Source organism: Cebus imitator, unplaced genomic scaffold, assembly GCF_001604975.1.
Source record: "Cebus imitator isolate Cc_AM_T3 unplaced genomic scaffold, Cebus_imitator-1.0 Scaffold53, whole genome shotgun sequence".
Taxonomy (NCBI): Eukaryota; Metazoa; Chordata; class Mammalia; order Primates; family Cebidae; genus Cebus; species Cebus imitator.
In genome coordinates, this window is record NW_016107368.1 from 2,985,311 (window position 1) to 3,004,185 (window position 18,875).

Below are 18,875 nucleotides of genomic sequence, written 5' to 3' on the forward strand. Positions count from 1 at the left end.
AAAAAAAAAAAAATTAAGTCTGAATTAAATTAAATACATTTAAATACAAGTACAACAAATAAAAATACAGATCCAGCTTCTCACTCGAGCTAACCCCATTTTGAGTGCTCAGCACTCACTCACAGCTTGGGGCTACCATTTCAGAGTTGCAGATATATTTTGGAGATGTCCCTTCCTCCCTACACATAGATATCTGAGTCAAACTACAAACAGAATGGAAAACATTAAATGATGGTAACCCCAGCCACCCCTATCATCTGTCACTTATCATCATTGACAGCGTTTAGTTCACAGGTTTCCGCAAAGATAGGCTGAGTTAGGGAGAGCTCCCGCAGTGAGTCATAAGAGCTGAGACCCAGGAGCCTGAGCTTGTCCACTCTGTCCACCCTCCCCGACCTTGACCCTCCCTGTGGGAAGTAGCAAAGTTCCTTTTAAAATTAAATTTTAAAAGGAATTTTTCCTCTCTTCTTAAAAAAATAAGTGTGCTAGTAGTTCTTTGTTAAGTCCTATCCTATGCAGCTGTTAGACATGCTTACAGGCATGTAGTACATTCTGTGTCCTTGTACTTTAACCAAGATGTCTGTGCTGGACGTGCTCACAGGCATGGCCCAGCTCTCCATTGCTTTCACCTGTGTAGAAAAGTTTTAAGTTGTTAGCCAATCAGGTTTTTAGTTTAGATTGTGAGGTCTGGCTCCAGCCAATGGGGATCAGACACAGCAGTAAGGACGACCCCAAATGCGCGAGGGATCAATTTGTGTGTGTTCCTTTATTCGTTGTACTCTCATTGGAAAATGGCTATCGAGAGTACCCTTCCTGCAGCCCAGGAAGTAAAAATTGCGTGGCTCGAAGATCCTTTGTCTCGGTGCTGATTTTTCTTTGTGGTACCGAGCCTCTATTTCCATCTGTTTCCAACACTCCATGTTCTGTCTCTGCCCGGCAGGGATCTGTGTGGCAGACCCCTTCGAGGTGACGGTCATGCAGGACTTCTTCATCGACCTGCGGCTACCCTACTCTGTCGTTCGAAACGAGCAGGTGGAAATCCGAGCCGTTCTCTACAATTACCGGGAGAAGGAAGATCTCAAGGTGGGTCCCAGGGTGGCAGACGCTTCATGGAGACTGCAAGCCGGTAAGCAGCCTGCTGCACACACGCTTGCCCTGATACTTTCTCTCCCTGGCAGGTGAGGGTGGAGCTGCTCCACAACCCAGCCTTCTGCAGCCTGGCCACTGCCAAGAGGCGTCACCAGCAGACTGTCACCGTCCCCCACAAGTCCTCGATGTCCATTCCCTATGTCATCGTGCCCCTAAAGACTGGCCTGCAGGAAGTAGAAGTCAAGGCTGCCGTCTACCATTTTTTCATCAGTGACGGTGTCAAGAAGTCCCTGAAGGTCGTGGTGAGTGCTCTGGGAACCCACAAACCCTTGTCCTTCAGAGAGGGCTCCTGGTCTTCATACTATTGACTCAGGTTGGAGATCCAGGCTCTGAGACACTGAGAATCATAGTGTCTGGCTTAGGAAATTTGGAAGTCCCAGAATTTCAGAAGTGGAGCCAGGATTGGGGTAAAGTGAGTGAGATAACCCCAGACATAGAATTTTAGGGGGTGCCGAGAAGCTCATCAACCATCACCAATCAATAATATGGTGTTTTTTTTTTTTATTTTGTTTTTTGTTTTTTGAGATGGAGTCTCACCCTGTCTCCCAGGCTGGAGTGCAATGGCACGATGTCCTCTCACTGCAACCTCTGCCTCCTGGATTCAAGCAATTCTCCTGCCTCAGCCTCCCGAGTAGCTGGGACTGTAGGCGCCCATCACCACGCCCAAACTTTTTTGTATTTAGTAGAGATGGGTTTTCACCATGGTGGTCAGGCTGGTCTCGAACTCCTGATCTCAGGTGATCCATCTGCCTCAGCCTCCCAAAGTGTTGGTGTTACAGGCATGAGCCGCTGTGCCCGACCCCAATAATATTTTTTATACTCAATTTTAAAATTTTATTTTAGTTATTTATATTTTTGAGACAGAGTCTCACTCTGTCACCCAGGCTATAGTGCAGTGGCATGATCTCAGCTCACTGCAACCTCCCTCTCCAGGGTTCAATCGATTTTCATGCCTCAGCCTTCGGAGTAGCTGGGATTACTGACATTCACCACCACGCCCAGCTAATTTTTGTATTTTATTGTATTGAGACCCTGTCTCAAAAACAAAGAATTCAAAAGGTTATATTATTTCATTATTAATTTATAGTTTTCTGATAAATTCACACCACAACACAATAGGCAGATGTTTGTATTGGCTTCTTATAAGGAGGGAAGCTGAGGCACAGAGAGGTTAAGTAACTGCCACCTAATCACACAGCTGCGGGAAGGGGCCGGGTTCAGAAGCTTTGACACCTATGCTAGGGTAATTCTAAGGACAGTGCCCTGCTGACCATCTGTGTGTCTGTCTGTCCTTTTATCCATCCAACGACTCCCTCCTACCTCCAACACTGAGTAGCCGGAAGGAATCAGGATGAACAAAACTGTGGCTGTTCGAACGCTGGATCCAGAACACCTGGGCAATGGTGAGTCGGCTGCAGGGGTAGGGGCTGCGGGGCTGGCGGGGTTCGGCGGGGAAATGACCTGGGTTTGGTGAGGTAGGGTAGGGTGGGAGGGAACTAGCGCCATCGGTGTGTCTCACTCACGCAGCAGAAGGAGTACAGAAAGAGGACGTCCCACCTGCAGATCTCAGCGACCAAGTCCCGGACACAGAGTCTGAGACCAGAATTCTCCTGCAAGGTGAGATGCCTTTGGCCCCGACCCCATGGGGTCCAGGAAGGCATGGAGGGAGCCGAATTCCGTCTCATTCTGGAGGTGCTTAACCCGCACCTTTCTCTTCCCCTTCAGCTAGGACAGCTCCTCCGTGATCCGATTTCTCTCTTTAAATTTTTTTTATTATTTTATACGGAGCCCTGTCACCCAGGCTGGAGTGCAATGGCGCCATCTCGGCTCACCGTGACCTCTGCCTCCTGGGTTCAAGCGGGTCTCCTGCCTCAGCCTCCCTAGTAGCTGGGATTACAGGCACACACCGGCACCCCCAGCTAATTTTTTGTATTTTTAGTAGAGATGGAGTTTCACCATGTAGACCAGGCTGGTCTCTAAGTCCTGACCTCAAGTGATCTGCCCGCCTTGGCCTCCCAGAGTGCTGGGATTACAGGTGTGAGCCACTGTGCCCGGCTTTAAAATTTTTTTTCAACCATACAGACATTCTTTGCTATGATCAGTTTTATAGAAGCCTCCAGATAGTATTTAGTTCAGCAAAGAGCTTTTGCTGATACATCAGGTTAATTTCTTCTAGAACTTCTATGCTTCTTAGACGGGAATTCAGCTTAAATGAGAAGCAATAGCCTGTAATCCCAGCACTTTGGGAGGCCAAGAAAGGCAGATACCTAAGGTCAGGAGTTTGAGGTCACCCTGGCCAGCATGGTGAAACCCTGTCTCTACTAAAAGTACAAAAATTAGCTGGGCGTGATGGCATATGCCTGTAATCCCCGCTACTCAGGAGGCTGAGGCAGGAGAATCACTTGAACCTGGGAGGTGGAGGCTGCAGTGAGCCGAGATCACAACACTGCACTCCAGCCTCCAGCCTGGGCAACAGAGCGAGACTCCTTCTCAAAAACAAAAACAAAACAAAACAAAACAAAAAACAAAAAGCCAAGCAATATAGCACAAGACCAGAAATTCTGGAGCTCACTTCTTGCCCCAGTAGGGTAGGCTGGAGAAAGATATAAGGCTCTGGGACAAGCCTTGTTTTTTTCATCTTTGATAGTTGGAAGAATAATAGTATCTACCTCCAAGGGTTGGTGTGACTTTTTTTTTTTTTGAAACGGAGTCTTGCTCTGTCGCCCAGGCTGGAGTACAGTGGTTTGATCTCAGCTCACTGCAACTTCTGCCTCCCAGATTCAAGCCATTCTCATGTCTCAGCCTCCTGAGTAGCTGGGACTACAGGCACCAGCCACCACGCCTGGCTAACTTTTGTATTTTTAGTAGAGATGCATTCCACCATATTGGTCAGGCTGGTCTCGAACTCCTAACCTCAGGTGATCCACCCACCTCAGCCTCCGAAAGTGCTGGAATTACAGGTGTGAGCCACCGCACCTGGCCTGGTGTGACGATGAAATGAGATACTCTGTGATGTTCTCTTAGAACAGTATGGGAAGTAACCTTAAGCACAGTATGAGTATTCCTGAATATCGTTACTGGAATTATTTTACTGCTGGTGAAACGAGACCCAGGGACCAGGGTACCCTTATGAAGCACGTCCCCCTCCCTACAGTGCAGACCCCCAACAGCCACTCAGCCGTGCATCCTCCCCTCCCGGCAGTCACATTTTCCCAGCCCTCGCCTGTCCCCGACTCCTTGGCCCTGGCTGGATAGGAGGCTGGAACCCTTTTCACCCCACCCCAAGGTGGGTCACCCGGCTTGAGTGACGTCCTCTCCTCACCCGCTGCAGGGACCCCGGTGGCCCAGATGACAGAGGATGCCATCGACGGGGACCGGTTGAAGCACCTCATCGTGACCCCCTCGGGCTGCGGGGAACAGAACATGATTGGCATGACACCCACGGTCATCGCGGTGCATTACCTGGATCAAACGGAGCAATGGGAGAAGTTCGGCCTGGAGAAGCGGCAGGAGGCCGTGGAGCTCATCAAGAAGGGTGGGCGCCCTGACCCTCATGGAGACCCCAGGGACCCCTTTCCAAGCGCCCCCCTCCCCTAAGACCACACTTTGTCTCAAGACCACGCCCTCCCCTGAGGCCCCGCCTCCTCTCCCAGCCATTCCCCTCATTTGAGGCCCCACCTCTTTTCAAGGCCACGCCCTCTGAGGCCCGGCCTCCTCCCGGGCTATGCTTCTTTAGACCTCTCCTCTTTCAAGGCGACGCCCATCCCCTGAGGCCTACGTCTTCTCAAGGCCACGCCCTTTAAGGCCGTGCCTCCTCCCAGGCCAAGCTCATGAGTCCCTGCCTTTTCTCAAGGCCACACCCACCTCCCGAGGCCCACCTTTTCTCAAGGCCATGCCGTCTGAGGCCCTGCCTCCTCCCAGGGCCGACTCATGAGACCCCGCCTCTTAGGGCAACGCTTATTTGCTGAGGCCCCTCCTCTTCTCAAGGCCACACCCTCCTGTGAGACCCCACCTCTTCTCCCAGCCACTCTTATCTGAGGCCCCACCTCCTCTCTAGGCCATGCCTCTTCTCTGAGACTCTACCCCCTCTCTGAGTTCCCTTCCCTCCCTGAAAGCCCCCCACCCTCAAGATCCCTCCCTTCTCTGAATCCCAGTCCTCTGCGAACTCCTCCCCATCCTCGCTCTGATCCCCCAACCTCTTTGAGTCCTTCCCTCTTTAAGCTGCCCTCCTCCCAGAATCCCTCCCGACCCTGAGCCCCTGTCTCCTTTCTGCACGCCACCCCTGCCTTCCCGGTGTGCCCCCTCTGCTCAGCCCCGCTGTTTTGGGGTCACTCTCTCTTCCATGCAGGGTACACACAGCAGCTGGCCTTCAAACAACCCAGCTCTGCCTATGCGGCCTTCCTGGACCGGCCACCCAGCACCTGGTGAGTCCCAACAGCCAGCTCAGCCAGCTTAGGCCATGCATACCCCCTAATCTCACACCCCAGCCGGACCCAGACCCCGGCCAGGGGTAGTCCCCTAGGCCAGCCTTGCTCAAACAGCCCTAGACGCTTCCGCCCGCAGAGTCCAGGCATTCGCTGGCTGAGTGGCCGGTGATCATTAAGCAGATATCCTTAAGCACGGACAGCGTGCAACAGCTGGGTCCTGGAACCTGGGACAGCAAACCGGGCAAACTGGGCCAGGCCCTGGTCCCTCCCCCCTGCTCATTGGCTGGTTGGCATGGCAGTCTTTGTATCTCAGAGCCGATTGGCTCACGCTCTGTGCCAACCCCCAGGCTGACCGCCTACGTGGTCAAGGTCTTCTCTCTGGCCGTCAACCTCATTGCCATCGACTCCCAAGTCCTCTGCGGGGCTGTTAAATGGCTGATCCTGGAGAAACAGAAGCCTGACGGGGTCTTCCAGGAGGATGGGCCCGTGATACACCAAGAAATGATTGTAAGACACTGGGATGTAGGGCAAAATGGAAATGAGCCTCATAGGATGAACACAAGAGAGACCCCCATTTCCATGTGCCCACTGCCCAATTCCCTTTACAGAGATTGGGGTGGGGGCGGGGACAGAGAGATAAATGAGCCAGAGGTGTCACTCCAGCATTGCAAAACCCAGACACCCGTGGAGCCCAGTGCAAAATGAAGATACACAGCCTCTCGTTCAGAAATTATGAAGAATTTCATTATGACCGGGCGTGGTGGCTGAGGCCTGTAATCCCAGCACTTTGGGAGGCTGAGGTGAGCGGATCACGAGGTCGGGAGTTCGAGACCAGCCTGGCTAACATGGTGAAACCGTGTCTCTACTAAAAGTACAAAATTAGCCGGGCGTGGTGGCACAGGCCTGTAGTCACAGCTGCTTGGGAGGCTGAGGCAGAAGAATCTCTTGAACTCGGGAGGCAGAGGTTGCAGCGAGCCAAGATCATGCCACTGCACTCCAGCCTGGGCAACAGAGCAAGACTCTGTCTCAAAAAAAAAGGGGGGTGAATTTCATTAAACTAAGTGCAGGGGTCCTGCCTGGGAGTCCCCTTCTCACATTCAATCCATCAATACCCACATTCTCCCATGATGTTGCAAGAATCATCCCCTTCTCTCCCTCCTCATGACCAGCCCCTGGACCAAGCAATACTTCCCCCTCCCCTCCTTATTAGGAGACCCTGTAGAAGCCACCTCCTGGCCATCATCCTGGTGGCCTCCCACTCTGATTGGCTCTCAGACACTCACCACATAGCAGCTGGGGTGATTTTTTCAAATCCAATTGGATCAGTCCTTAGAAAGTCCCGTGGCTCCCCTATGGCTCATAAACACAAAATTCCTTCCAGCAGTGGTTCTCAAAGTGTGACTCTCAGACCAGCAGCAGCAGCAGCAGCAGCACCCATGAACTTACTAGAAATGCACATTCTGTGCCTAGGCTCCATGGTCCATGCCTGTCATTCCAGCAGTTTGGGAGGCCAAGGCAGGAGGATGGTTTGAGCCCAGGAGGTCGAGGCTGCAGTGAGCCATAATGGTGCCACTGCACTTCAGGCTGGCAACAGAGTGAGACCCTATCTCAAAAACAAAACATATACTGAGACTGGACCCCAGACTCACTGAATCTGTGGGCAGGACCCAGGAATCTGAGGGTTTTCTTTTTTTTTTTTTTTTTTTTTTTTTTTTGGTTTTTTTTTTTTTTTTTTTTTTTTTTTTTTTTTTTTTTTTTTTTTTGAGATGGAGTCTCACTCTGTTACCCAGGCTGGAGTGCAGTTGTATGATCTCAGCTCACTGCAACCTCTGCCTCCCTAGTTCATGCGATTCTCCTGCCTCAGCCTCCCTAGTAGCTGAGATTACAGGCTTGCACCACCACTCCCGGCTAATTTTGTGTTTTTGTAGATGGGGTTTCTTCATGTTGGTCAGGCTGGTCTCAAACTCCTGACCTCAGGTGATCCACCCACCAAGGCCTTCGAAAGTGCTGGGATTACAGGTGTGACACCCTGCCTGAGGGGTGTGTGTGTGTGTCTGTGTGTTTTGAGATGGAGCTTTGCTCGTTACCCAGGCTGGAGTGCAATGGCACAATCTCAGCTTACTGCAACCTCCACCTCCTGGGTTCAAGCAATTCTCCTGCCTCAAGCTCCCAAGTAGCTGGGATTACAGACGCCCACCACCACACCCAGCTAATTTTTGTATTTTTAGTAGGGACGGGGTTTCACCATGTTGACCAGGCTGCTGTCAAACTCCTGACCTCAGGTGATCCACCCGTCTCAGCCTCCCAAAGTGCTGGGATTACAGGCGTGGGCCACCACACCCTGCCTAGGAATCTGAGTTTTTTAAAGTACCCCCATTCCCTTAGGTGATGATAATGTGTGCTTGAGATGGAGAATCACTGCTTCAGTCTGACTTTCAGGCTTCCAGACTTCCAGCCTTTCTTCTCTTTCCAGGCTCCATCCATCGATAGGAGCCTTGCTCTATTGTGCCACAGGGCCTTTGCACATGCTGTTTATGCCACCTAGTATGCTAATCCCTGCCCTCTGTGAGAGTTGACTCCCTCGGGGACACTTTTCCTGACCTCCCAAACTGGGTCACACTCCCACAGTTCATTGTCACTGCTGTGTACTCCTCCCCTGCACAGAACTCATCCACTTATAGGTATATATCTCTTGGCTGGGTGTGGTGGCTCACGCCTCTAATCCCAGCACTGAGAGGCTGAGGCGGGTGGATCACCTGAGGTCAGGAGTTCGAGACCGGCCTAACCAACATGGGAAACCCCATCTCTATTAAATACAAAAATTAGCCAGGCATGGTGGCACATGCCCATAATCTCAGCTACTCAGGAGGCTGAGGCAGGAGAATTGCTTGAACCCAGGAGGCGGAGGTTGCAGGGAGCCGAGATTGTGCCACTGCACTCCAGCCTGGGCAACAAGAGTGAAACTCTGTCTCAAAAACAAACAAACAAACAAACAAAAACAAGTATCTCTTGAGCTGGGTGGACCATATCCATCTTCCCTACTAGACAAGAGCTCCGTGAGGGCTAGAGCCCATGTCTGGTTTTACAACAGGTCAACCATTGTACCCATGGTGCCAGCACAGAGGCCCTCCATTGACATTTGCGGAAGGAAGAAATGATTGCATGAATTAATACTAAGAAGCTTGACCTACCTGGGCGCAGGGTGACACGAAAAGAGCCTCAGCCCTGCCCAGTACCCCTGATTCTGCAGGAGGGATGACTGGTATGTATGGACACACCTGTGACCCCAGCCTTGCTTCCTTCTGCTCCCCATTCCAGGGTGGCTTCCGGAACACTCAGGAGAAAGACATGGCCCTCACGGCCTTCGTTCTCATCTCGCTGCAGGAGGCTAAAGATATTTGCGAGGAGCTTGTCAACGTAAGTACCCTCCACCTTCCCACCCTACCCTACCGCACCTGACACAGCACAGCCACGGTGGCGCACTGAATCTGATCCATTCTAGTTTATGAGTAGCAATTTGGAGAATCTCTCCCCACACTTTGTCCAGCAACGTCACATCAACAGCATGAAATTGGCCCCAGTGGGAGCATTTACACCACAGCAATTGTCAATCGTTATAAACCAAGGATCCCTCAACCCTCCCACTGGAGAGCTGGTTGTTAAACATTTACCAGCACACCACGGGGTATGTGGACTTCTCCAGATACATAATAGGTATTCAGCGACAAGGCAGCTCATGCCTAAAATGTCTGGGAAATCCTAAAAAATGGACAAATCTAAGACAGATATATCCCAAGGGCAGAAGTCCCTGATGCTCAGGAAGTGCTGCTTGTATGAGCCTTACTAATGAGACAGCAATGCCCATGTGACCAGAGAATCTGATCCTCTTTCTCACAGAGCCTGCCAGGCAGCATCACTGACGCAGGAAACTTCCTTGAAGCCAACTACATGAACCTACAGAGATCCTACACGGTGGCCATCGCTGGCTATGCCCTGGCCCAATTGGACAAACTGAAGGGGCCTCTTCTCAACAAATTTCTGAGCACGGCCAAAGGTGAGGGATGGCCTGGAGGGGCGAAGGCTGGAGTTTAGGGCAGGAAATACTGAGCTGGGATGCATGGCTTTTAGCTGAGCTGGGATGGATGACCCTAAGCCAATGGATGGACAGTCCTAGGCTCTTAAGCTGGGACACATGACCCTGAGCTGAGCAGGGATGCGTGGCTGTAAGGTTTACCAGGTGCTCACCGTCAACCACACAAGAAGGTTTGTCACATGATTCATTCAGCAAATGCGTGTTAAGCATCCATTTCAAAGGGAGAAGTGAGAGTGGATGAAACGAGGGCAAGGCAGGAGCCAATGAACTGAGAGCCTCAAACGTCAGCCGGGACACCTGGACACCAAGACGTGTAGCATGCGTCTTTTTCTGAGCTTTGTCTGAGCCATCCCCAGGCTGGACAGAGCAGTTGGCACTGGGTTGGGGTATCCTCTTTGCAGATAAGAACCGCTGGGAGGAGCCTGGTCAGCAGCTCTACAATGTGGAGGCCACATCCTATGCCCTCTTGGCCCTCCTGCATCTAAAAGACTTTGACTCTGTGCCTCCCGTCGTGCGTTGGCTCAATGAGCAGAGATACTACGGTGGTGGCTATGGCTCTACCCAGGCAAGTGGTCCCCCCACCTCAGGAACATGCATATCTGCCTCCTGTGGCTTCCAGGGGCCTCCTAGAGAAGACACTGAGGCCCACGGAGGCAATTCTTCTTTCCCACAAGCCAGTGTGATGGGAGTGGAGTGGAGAATCAGTTTTTCTTAGTTGCAAACCCATCTATAGATTCTAGAATACGATCTAGATACTCCAAGCTGTGTGTTGAGCCTTATTCTTGCCCCAGGTGTCTAGATTATGTTCTTAGGGCCCAGGTTGAGGTCTAAGCCTCTCTCTCCACCTGGTGGATTCTAGACCATGTTCCCAGTTCCAATAGGCTCACCATCTTACCCTGCCTCGCTGGTGGGTTCTAGACCAGGTTCCCAGTTCTCCCAGGCTCTCAATGTCACACTGTCACTGGCGGGCTCCATACAATGTTCTCAGTTACCCTAGGGCATTATCCAAACCCTCTTCTAGACCATGATTTCAGTAGCTTGAGGCTTCAGCATCATCGGGCTCCAGCTGACCTTTCTTTCTAGTGGTCTGTCAATTGTGTTCTCAGCGTTACAGTATCACTTTTGGGTTCTAGACTATATGCTCAGTGTCCTCTGGCTACAGTTTTATTCTGTTTTTTTTTATAAGTGGGTTCTAGACATATTCTCAGTGTCTCCAAGTCCTGGTGTAAGACTCTCTCCTCTGGATGGATCTAGACCACATCCTCAGGGTCACTAGACCCTTAATCTTATATCTAGACTTTCTGGTGGATTCTAGACATGTTCTCAGCATCTGCAAGTCCTGGTGTAAATTTCTGTCCGACAGAGGGTTCTAGAACATGTTCTCAGTGTCCGATGAACTCCAGTATTACTCCTGAACTCTCTAGTGGGTTCTGGGTCACGATTTGATGTCCCAGCTCTGAATTGAACCCCTTTATCCCCCATTGGATTCTAGCCACTTTCCAAAGTTCCCAGCTCACCATCCTTCTCTCTCGTGGGTTCTAGGCCACCTTCATGGTGTTCCAAGCCTTGGCCCAATACCAAAAGGACGTCCCTGACCACAAGGAACTGAACCTGGATGTGTCCCTCCAACTGCCAAGCCGCAGCTCCAAGATCACTCACCGTATCCATTGGGAATCAGCCAGCCTCCTGCGATCAGAAGAGGTACAGTCACCCAGCCAAGCCCTCCTCACTCTTGCTGTCACCCTCTCCACCAGCCAGGGTTTACTGCGAAGCAAGAGGGAGGGCAGGTGACCATCACAGGCAGCAGAAGGCTTAATTACCAACATGCTGTCTTATCTCTCCTCACTCTGCAGACCAAGGAAAATGAGGGTTTCACTGTCACAGCTGAAGGAAAAGGCCAAGGTACCTTGTCGGTAAGGAACAGGAAAACAGAAACCCACACTGGCCCGGCTCATGCCCCTCTGTCCCAGCGGGACCCTCTCTTCTTGTCTTCAGCAGTCCTAGTCCTGTGGGCTGACATTTTGTCTCCTCTCCCATCTTACCAGGTGGTGACAATGTACCATGCTAAGGTCAAAGGTCAACTCACCTGTAATAAATTCGACCTCAGGGTCACCATAACACCAGCGCCGGAAACAGGTAAAAGGAATCGAGGCCTTATCTGCCACCTTCCTCCTACCCCTCTTCTAATGTCTTCGCCCCTCCGGAATCAACACCCAGGTATACCCTCTCCCATCTTTCTCTCTTCTGTGTTTCTAGAAAAGAGGCCTCAGGATGCCAAGAACAGTATGGTCCTTAATATCTGTACCAGGTAAGAAGCTAGATGCCTGGGGTTCATCTTGGCCATCCCTCTATCTCTAGCAAGACTTCTTGCGAAGACTATCCATGATATTCAATAATTTCCAAGTACACTGTGTATCTGGTACTGTTCTAAGTATCCACCATGAGGTAGAGAACACAGACCGTCCTTGCTTTGCATGTCAGGGTGAGACCACGGCAATGACCATGGACGTTGAGACTGTCCAGGTGATCTTAGCGATCAGTGGAGAAAAGTACACAATCATTCCATGACCTTTAAATGTTTCTTTTTTTCTTTTAAGAGAGATAGGGTCTTGCTCTGCCAGACAGGCTGGTGTGCAGTGGCATAATCATAGCTCACTGCAACCTCAAACTCCCTGGCTCAAGCGATCCTCTCGCCTCAGCCACTGAAGTAGCTGGGACTACAGGAGTGTGCCATAACACCTAGCTAATTTTTATTTTTTATTCCTTCTAGACGTAGGGGCCACTGTGTTGCCCAGGCTGGTCTCGAACTCCTGGCCTTGAGCAATCCTCTACCTTGGCCTCACAAAGTTTTGGGATTACAGGCATGAGCCACATGCCTAGCCTAAATGTTTCTATTACAACATTTTAAATTCTCATACTGCTAGTTATAAAGATGAAGGGAAATGAAAGATATAGTAAGATGAGTATTTGACCACACTGTAATTTAAAACACTAGAACATTGAGATGCAAGATGTTTTTGTTTTTGTTTTTCCTTTGTAAAACACTTATGGACAGTGCTTCAGAAAAAAAGGCATTAAAAAAATGCTTGCCTTCTTCTCTTTGTGTAATTCACAACATGGGAGTAAATATCTTTTCTATGCCTTAATACGTTGTCTTGCCCCTTTCTAAGTTTGGATCAGCTTCCAATATGTTATCCTTTGAGCTTTCGGTATCATGAAATTCCTCCAAGAGTTCCTTTAAAGTGACTTTTTATTCTATAATGTCCCTTCTTCTCGGACATCTTCATCCTTTTTGTCCGCAGGACCTTCCTCATTTGTGCTAATACATTTGCCTTCACTGAGTTCCTCCAGCCACTTATCAACATCCCCAAGGTCTGCTAGTCTTCTGTAACTCCATTCATGCCCTCTTTGAAGTTCCCTTCTGGCATTATCGCTTTTCATTTCTTTACTGCATTTGTATCTTTGTTGGCCAGTTCCCTCTTTTGGTGATACATTGTTGTAAAATCTCATGGGAGTTTGCCCCCTGGAGACAGGGAGGCAACATAACTACACACTTTGCTGTCTGTGCATAAATTGAATAGCAGAAGCTCAGTGACCAATCACTGATGGACTTCAAAGGGAGTGACAGTAACTGGCCCTCAATTATGATGTTCATCTGTTATTTATGTAGTGATTTCTAGACTGAAGAGTTAGCAGCAAAGTCTATACCTCATGCAGCTACTCATGATCAATATACCAAGATGCCGAAATGGGAACCATGTCACTGGGGTACTAGTGTGATTTAACTGATTCATGCCAAGTGCGGGTTGTCTGTATTCTTGCCTTTGTTTTCTAGAACTGATGCATGGAGGGGGTCAAATAATGCAACCAATGTTATTTAGAGCTGGAATTTGAATCCATGCAGTTGGGTCCAGAGTCTGAGCTCTTAATCAATCACCTTGACTGTTACACTACCATGTCTTTTATTTCCTTTGGGGAAATGTTTCCTAAAAAATGTAACGCCCCTCTGTGCTGCTATGTGGGAATTGCAAGTCTCAGTGCCTGACCAGACCCTTGGGGCTGACCCCACCTTGGGACCCAATATCCTTCTTTCTGCACTATCCAGGTACCTGGGAGACCAGGATGCCACTATGTCTATACTGGACATATCCATGATGACTGGCTTCGCTCCAGACACAGAAGACCTCAAGAAGGTATGAAGGGCTCAGAAGCTGGGATAAGTGGAAAGGAGCCTGGGGTCTGTCTGGAAGAGGCTGCAGGCAGAGAAGGGTCCAGGAAGGATTTTTCACAGTCTTTACCTTTCCCCAGCTGGCCAGTGGCGTTGACAGATACATCTCCAAGTATGAGCTGGACAAAGCCTTCTCCGATAGGAACACCCTCATCATCTACCTGGAAAAGGTAAGGCTGCATCATCCTCCCCTGGGAGGCTTCCATGGGCACCTTGACCTCTATCTGGCTGGTCATTTTTCTCTTCAGCTTTTGTCTCTGGGTCAGGCTAGCCCTAGGCTAGAGGAGACAGGGTCTGTGCTGCTGGGTGATAGGGGAAGGAGCTTGTAAAATAAGGGGGGTCAACCCAGTATCTTCTATAAGCATCTCATCTTCTGACCATTTGGCTCCTTCAGCTTCTTATCAGCATGTTAAACCATTGAAAAAGAGCCCCTTTGGATTTTTTTTAAGTGCTTTGTAGAGAGAAAGCTCTCGCCTTGTTCCTTAGCCCAATCCTGAGCGTTGTTTCTTTCTGTGCATCTATTTCTCTCTTCTGTTGTTTTCTTTCTTTCAAGAGACAGGGTCTCGCTGTATCACCCAGGCTGGAGAGCAGTGTCTTGATACTAGCTCACTGCAAAGTCAAATTTCTGGCTCAAGGGATCCTCCTGCCTCAGCCTCCTGAGTAGCTGGGACTACAGGCCTACAACACTGCACCCAGCTAATTTTTTGTTTGTTTATTTTTTCATAAATATTATGCTTTTTTACCCAGCCTTTTTTTTTTTTTTCTTCACTGCAGCCTTGATCTCCCAGGCTACATAATCCTCTCACCTCTGCCTCCTGAGTAGCTGGAGTTACAGGTGCATGCAACCATGCCCAGTGAATTAAAAAAAAAGAAAAGTTTGTAGCTATGGGGACCCACTATAATGCCCAGGCTGGTTTTAAACTCCCAAGCTCAAGTGATCCTCCCACCTCAGCCTCTTGAAGTACTGGGATTACAGGCATGAGTCCCCGGTGCCTGGCCCCAGCTAAATTTTTGTTCTTGTTTCTTCATAAATATTCTGTGTAAGTATCCAGCTGATTGTTTTATTTTTTGTAGAGATGGGGGTCTTGATATGTTGCTCAAGTTGGTCTCAAACTACTGGCCTCAAGCAATCCTCCTGCCTCAGCCTCCTAAAGGGCTGGGATTCCAGGCATGAGCCACCACACCTGCCCTCTCTTCTGTTATTTTCTATCCATCTGGTATTCTCTTACTCTTTTATCTCTACCAGGATTGGGGCTTTCCCCTCTCCCTTCTCTATTTCTTCCCATTCTCCTATCCCCTATCCTCCCTGCTAACTCCTGATACCCACAGGGCCCCTCAATCCCATTTTAGTCAGTTTAAGTAACACTAGCTACTAAAACAAAACCCCTAAGAATATGGGATCTTAACACAACAGACTTGTATTTCTCACTCATGTAAAGTCCAGTTGGCATGGGAGGTAAGGAGGAGTCCCTATGCTCCATGTAGTCACTCAGGGATCGAAGCACCTTCCATCCTGGGGCTCTGCAATCCTTAGGATCTTTTGTAGTTCTCCGTAGGATTTGTTCACTATAGATGAAAAGAAGATTGTGCATGGGTTGTTTTTATGGTCATAGATAGCAATTCATTGGCCAGAGTTCAGCCACCTGGCCACACCTAATTGGAAGAGGAGCTGAGAAATGTAGTCTAGCTGTGAGCCTAGGAAGAAAAGTAAATGGATTTGGTGAATTGCTCATTTATCTTCACCACTTCCTCCTCGACTCATTCAATTTCTCCATCACTGCCCCAGCTCGCAGGACCTAATCCCTCCTACATCACCCCACTGACCAAACTCCTCCTTCCCCCTCAGGTCTCACACTCCGAGGAAGACTGTCTGTCTTTCAAAGTTCACCAGTATTTTAACATAGAACTTATCCAGCCTGGTGCGGTCAAGGTTTACGCCTATTACAACCTGGGTGAGCAGCCAACCTAGGGCCTGGGGTCTAATGGTTCCAGGGGCTGGAGAGTCCCAGGTATATATGAGTTGTGGGGATCTGAGAATGAAGCTCTAAGGAGTCCAGGAATTTGAGGATTAGTAGTCTGAAGGTCCCACGAGTTTGAAGGTCCCAAGGATCTATGAGTTGAGGTTCTGAGGTTCTGAGGGGATCTGAGAATGAAGTTCTAAGGAGTCCAGGGATTTCAGGATTCATTGTCTGAAGGTCCCAGGGGTCTGAGGGTCACAAGGATCTATGAGTTGGTTCTAGGGATCTGAGAGTTGGGGGTCTGATGGATCCAGGAGTCTCAGGGACCTGGGTATATGTGAGTTGGGGAGGCAGTCTGAAAATAAGGGTCTAAAGATTCCAGGGATATGACGGTGGGAGATCTGAGTGTCCCAGGAATGTATGAATTTGGGGTCTGAGGGTCCCAGGTGTCTGTGAGCTGGGTCTGAGAATCCCAAAGATCAGAAAGTAGAGGGGGTCTGGGGGTCCAAGGGAGCTGAGGGTTTGAAGACCTGGCATCTCCAGATCTGTAGACTGAGAACTGGGGATCTGGACCTCCCAGGCGTGGTCTTGGGAGGGAGGCCCTTATCCCCTGATCTCCTCCGCGTCACGTCCGCCTGCAGAGGAAAGCTGTACACGGTTCTACCACCCAGAAAAGGAGGATGGAAAGCTGAACAAGCTCTGCCGGGATGAACTGTGCCGCTGTGCTGAGGGTGAGTTCCCTGGAGCCAGGAACAGATGCACCTGAGCAAGCCACACTTCCCTAGGTCGTCCATCCCATGGCCAGGGACCCCCCCCCAGGGGCCATATCCAGGGGAGATACCAAGAGGGGTAGGCTCCCAGAGCTGGCCACACCCATGGGCAGTAGGCCCAGATGAGGAGTGGGACTTAGACCCTGTCTCCGCCCCCACCCTACAGAGAATTGCTTCATGCAAAAGTCAGGAGACAAGGTCACCCAGGAGGAAAGGCTGGACAAGGCCTGCGAGCCAGGAGTGGACTATGGTGAGTGGGGGGGTGGGGGTCACTCGTGTGGCTGTGTGTGTCTACCTGTATGGTGGGTAGTAGGTATGGTTGTCATGGTGTGGCTTCAGGCTGTGGCTGTGGATGACTGTGGTGTGTGTGTGTGCATGTGTTGTGAGGGGCCGTGACTGTGTGGGGAACCGTGACTAGGAGTATGCGTATGTGAGAAAAGGTGAGTGTGGTTGTGTGCAGTGTGGCTGTGAGGTTGTAGTTGTGTGTGGCCATGGTTATGTGAGGCTGTGGTTGTGGACACCTGAAGTTGCGTGTATGACCGCAGTGGTTGTGGCTTTGTGTGCTGTGATTGTGGCTGGTTATGCTCATGGCCATGAGGCTGTAGTGTTGTGTGCATATGAGTAGCTGTCATTGCCTCGTATACATAGTACATTACTACACATTATAGGTGGCTGGGCCTGTGTGCATGAGGCCTTGTGTGTGTAATGAGGGGTGTGCCATAGTGTGACTGGCTGTGATTCTCCAACTTTCTGCTTGGGGGAGAGAGCCACATGCCCCGGTGCACTTGCAAACCAGGGTGCCCCTCATGGTCAACCTAGCCCACGACCCACACTGTCCACCTGTCCCCCACAGTGTACAAGACACGACTCGTCAAGATCCAGCTGTCCAATGACTTTGACGAGTACATCATGGCCATTGAGCAGATCATCAAGTCAGGTCAGCCTCAGCACGCTGCCCGGGGGTGGGGGGGCTCCCTGACTTCCTCCCCATGGCTCAGCTTCTTCCCTCTGCCCACCACTCCAGGCACGGATGAGGTGCAGGTTGGACAGCAGCGCACATTCATCAGCCCCATCAAGTGCAGAGAAGCCCTGAACCTGGAGAAAGGGAAACTCTACCTCATGTGGGGCCTCTCCTCCGACTTCTGGGGAGAGAAACCCAAGTGAGTGCTGTCCTGCGCACGCAGGCGCAACCACCACGCCCATGCCACGCCCACACCATTTGCCCCCGCCCTATGCCCCGCCCACACCACGCCCCTTCCTGACCTGCTATTCCTCCCCTCCAGCCTCAGCTATATCATCGGGAAGGACACTTGGGTGGAGCCCTGGCCGGAGGACGACGAATGCCAAGACGAAGAGAACCAGAAACAATGCCAGGAACTGGGCTCCTTCACGGAGAACATGGTTGTCTATGGGTGCCCCAACTGACCACACCCCATTCCCCCACTCCCAATAAAGCTTGTTATATTTCACGCGTCTGGAATTCTTTGCCAGAGAGCAAGAGGCTGCAATCCACCTGCAGCTCAGCTCCATCCTACTTGAAACCTCACCTGTTCCCACTGCATTCTCTCCTGGCGTTCACCTGCGAGTGTGCTGACTTCTTTATCCAAGAAGCATGGACCTGCCTGTCCTGCACGTAGCATGAAGTGAACCTGCATCTCACCTCCATTTCGCCTGCATACTCACCTGTACACTCACCGGTAGCTCACAGCCCCTTCGCCTGAGTTCTCACCTCTTTGCTTACCTGTATCCTCACCTGTTAATTTTACCAATATTTTCTTTTCCTTTCTTTTTTTTCAAAATCCATTCCACACTGTCTTCTTTTTTTGGTGGGGTGGGAATGGAGTCTCGCTCTGTCGCCCAGGCTGGAGTGCAGTGCCGTGATCTTGGCTCACTGCAACCTCCGCCTCCTGGGTTCAAGTGATTCTCCTGCCTCAGCCTACTAAGTAACTGGGATTACAGTTGCCTGCCACCTTGCCCAGCTAATTTTTGTATATTTAGTAGAGAACGGATTTCACCATGTTGGCCAGGCTAGTCTCGAACTCCTGATCTCAACTGATCTGCCCACCTTGGCCTCTCAAAGTGGTTGGCTTACAGGTGTGAGCCACCACACCCAGTCCCCCCATCACCTAGGTATAAGCCCAGAATGCATTCACTCATTTTTTTCCTAATGTTCTCCCTGCTCCTAATCTTACCGATATTTTCATCTGAATCTTTACCGGTTCGCTCATCTGCACCCTCAGCTCTATCCAC

General features: G+C 50.4%; 1 protein-coding gene across 2 annotated transcripts in view; it reads left to right on the forward strand.

The window, feature by feature from the left end:
* The window catches only part of C3 (complement C3), a 38,434-nt gene extending 20,340 nt beyond the window's left edge, over positions 1 to 18,094 (forward strand). The window contains exons 20-41 of one of the 2 annotated variants that reach the window (XM_017528284.2): positions 941 to 1,083; positions 1,179 to 1,391; positions 2,486 to 2,552; positions 2,680 to 2,766; positions 4,481 to 4,684; positions 5,498 to 5,573; positions 5,924 to 6,083; positions 8,895 to 8,993; positions 9,474 to 9,630; positions 10,071 to 10,234; positions 11,212 to 11,370; positions 11,523 to 11,582; positions 11,715 to 11,805; positions 11,926 to 11,977; positions 13,775 to 13,862; positions 13,978 to 14,067; positions 15,744 to 15,849; positions 16,497 to 16,586; positions 16,792 to 16,875; positions 17,479 to 17,562; positions 17,650 to 17,785; positions 17,909 to 18,094. In XM_017528284.2, the coding sequence (XP_017383773.1) occupies positions 941 to 1,083; positions 1,179 to 1,391; positions 2,486 to 2,552; positions 2,680 to 2,766; positions 4,481 to 4,684; positions 5,498 to 5,573; positions 5,924 to 6,083; positions 8,895 to 8,993; positions 9,474 to 9,630; positions 10,071 to 10,234; positions 11,212 to 11,370; positions 11,523 to 11,582; positions 11,715 to 11,805; positions 11,926 to 11,977; positions 13,775 to 13,862; positions 13,978 to 14,067; positions 15,744 to 15,849; positions 16,497 to 16,586; positions 16,792 to 16,875; positions 17,479 to 17,562; positions 17,650 to 17,785; positions 17,909 to 18,050 (2,552 nt within the window). In that variant the 3' untranslated portion in view covers positions 18,051 to 18,094. Of the gene's footprint in view, positions 1 to 940; positions 1,084 to 1,178; positions 1,392 to 2,485; positions 2,553 to 2,679; positions 2,767 to 4,480; positions 4,685 to 5,497; positions 5,574 to 5,923; positions 6,084 to 8,894; positions 8,994 to 9,473; positions 9,631 to 10,070; positions 10,235 to 11,211; positions 11,371 to 11,522; positions 11,583 to 11,714; positions 11,806 to 11,925; positions 11,978 to 13,774; positions 13,863 to 13,977; positions 14,068 to 15,566; positions 15,600 to 15,743; positions 15,850 to 16,496; positions 16,587 to 16,791; positions 16,876 to 17,478; positions 17,563 to 17,649; positions 17,786 to 17,908 lie in introns of those variants that run through there. The other variant, XM_017528285.2, reaches the window with a different exon arrangement.
* The last annotated feature ends 781 nt before the right edge of the window (positions 18,095 to 18,875 follow it).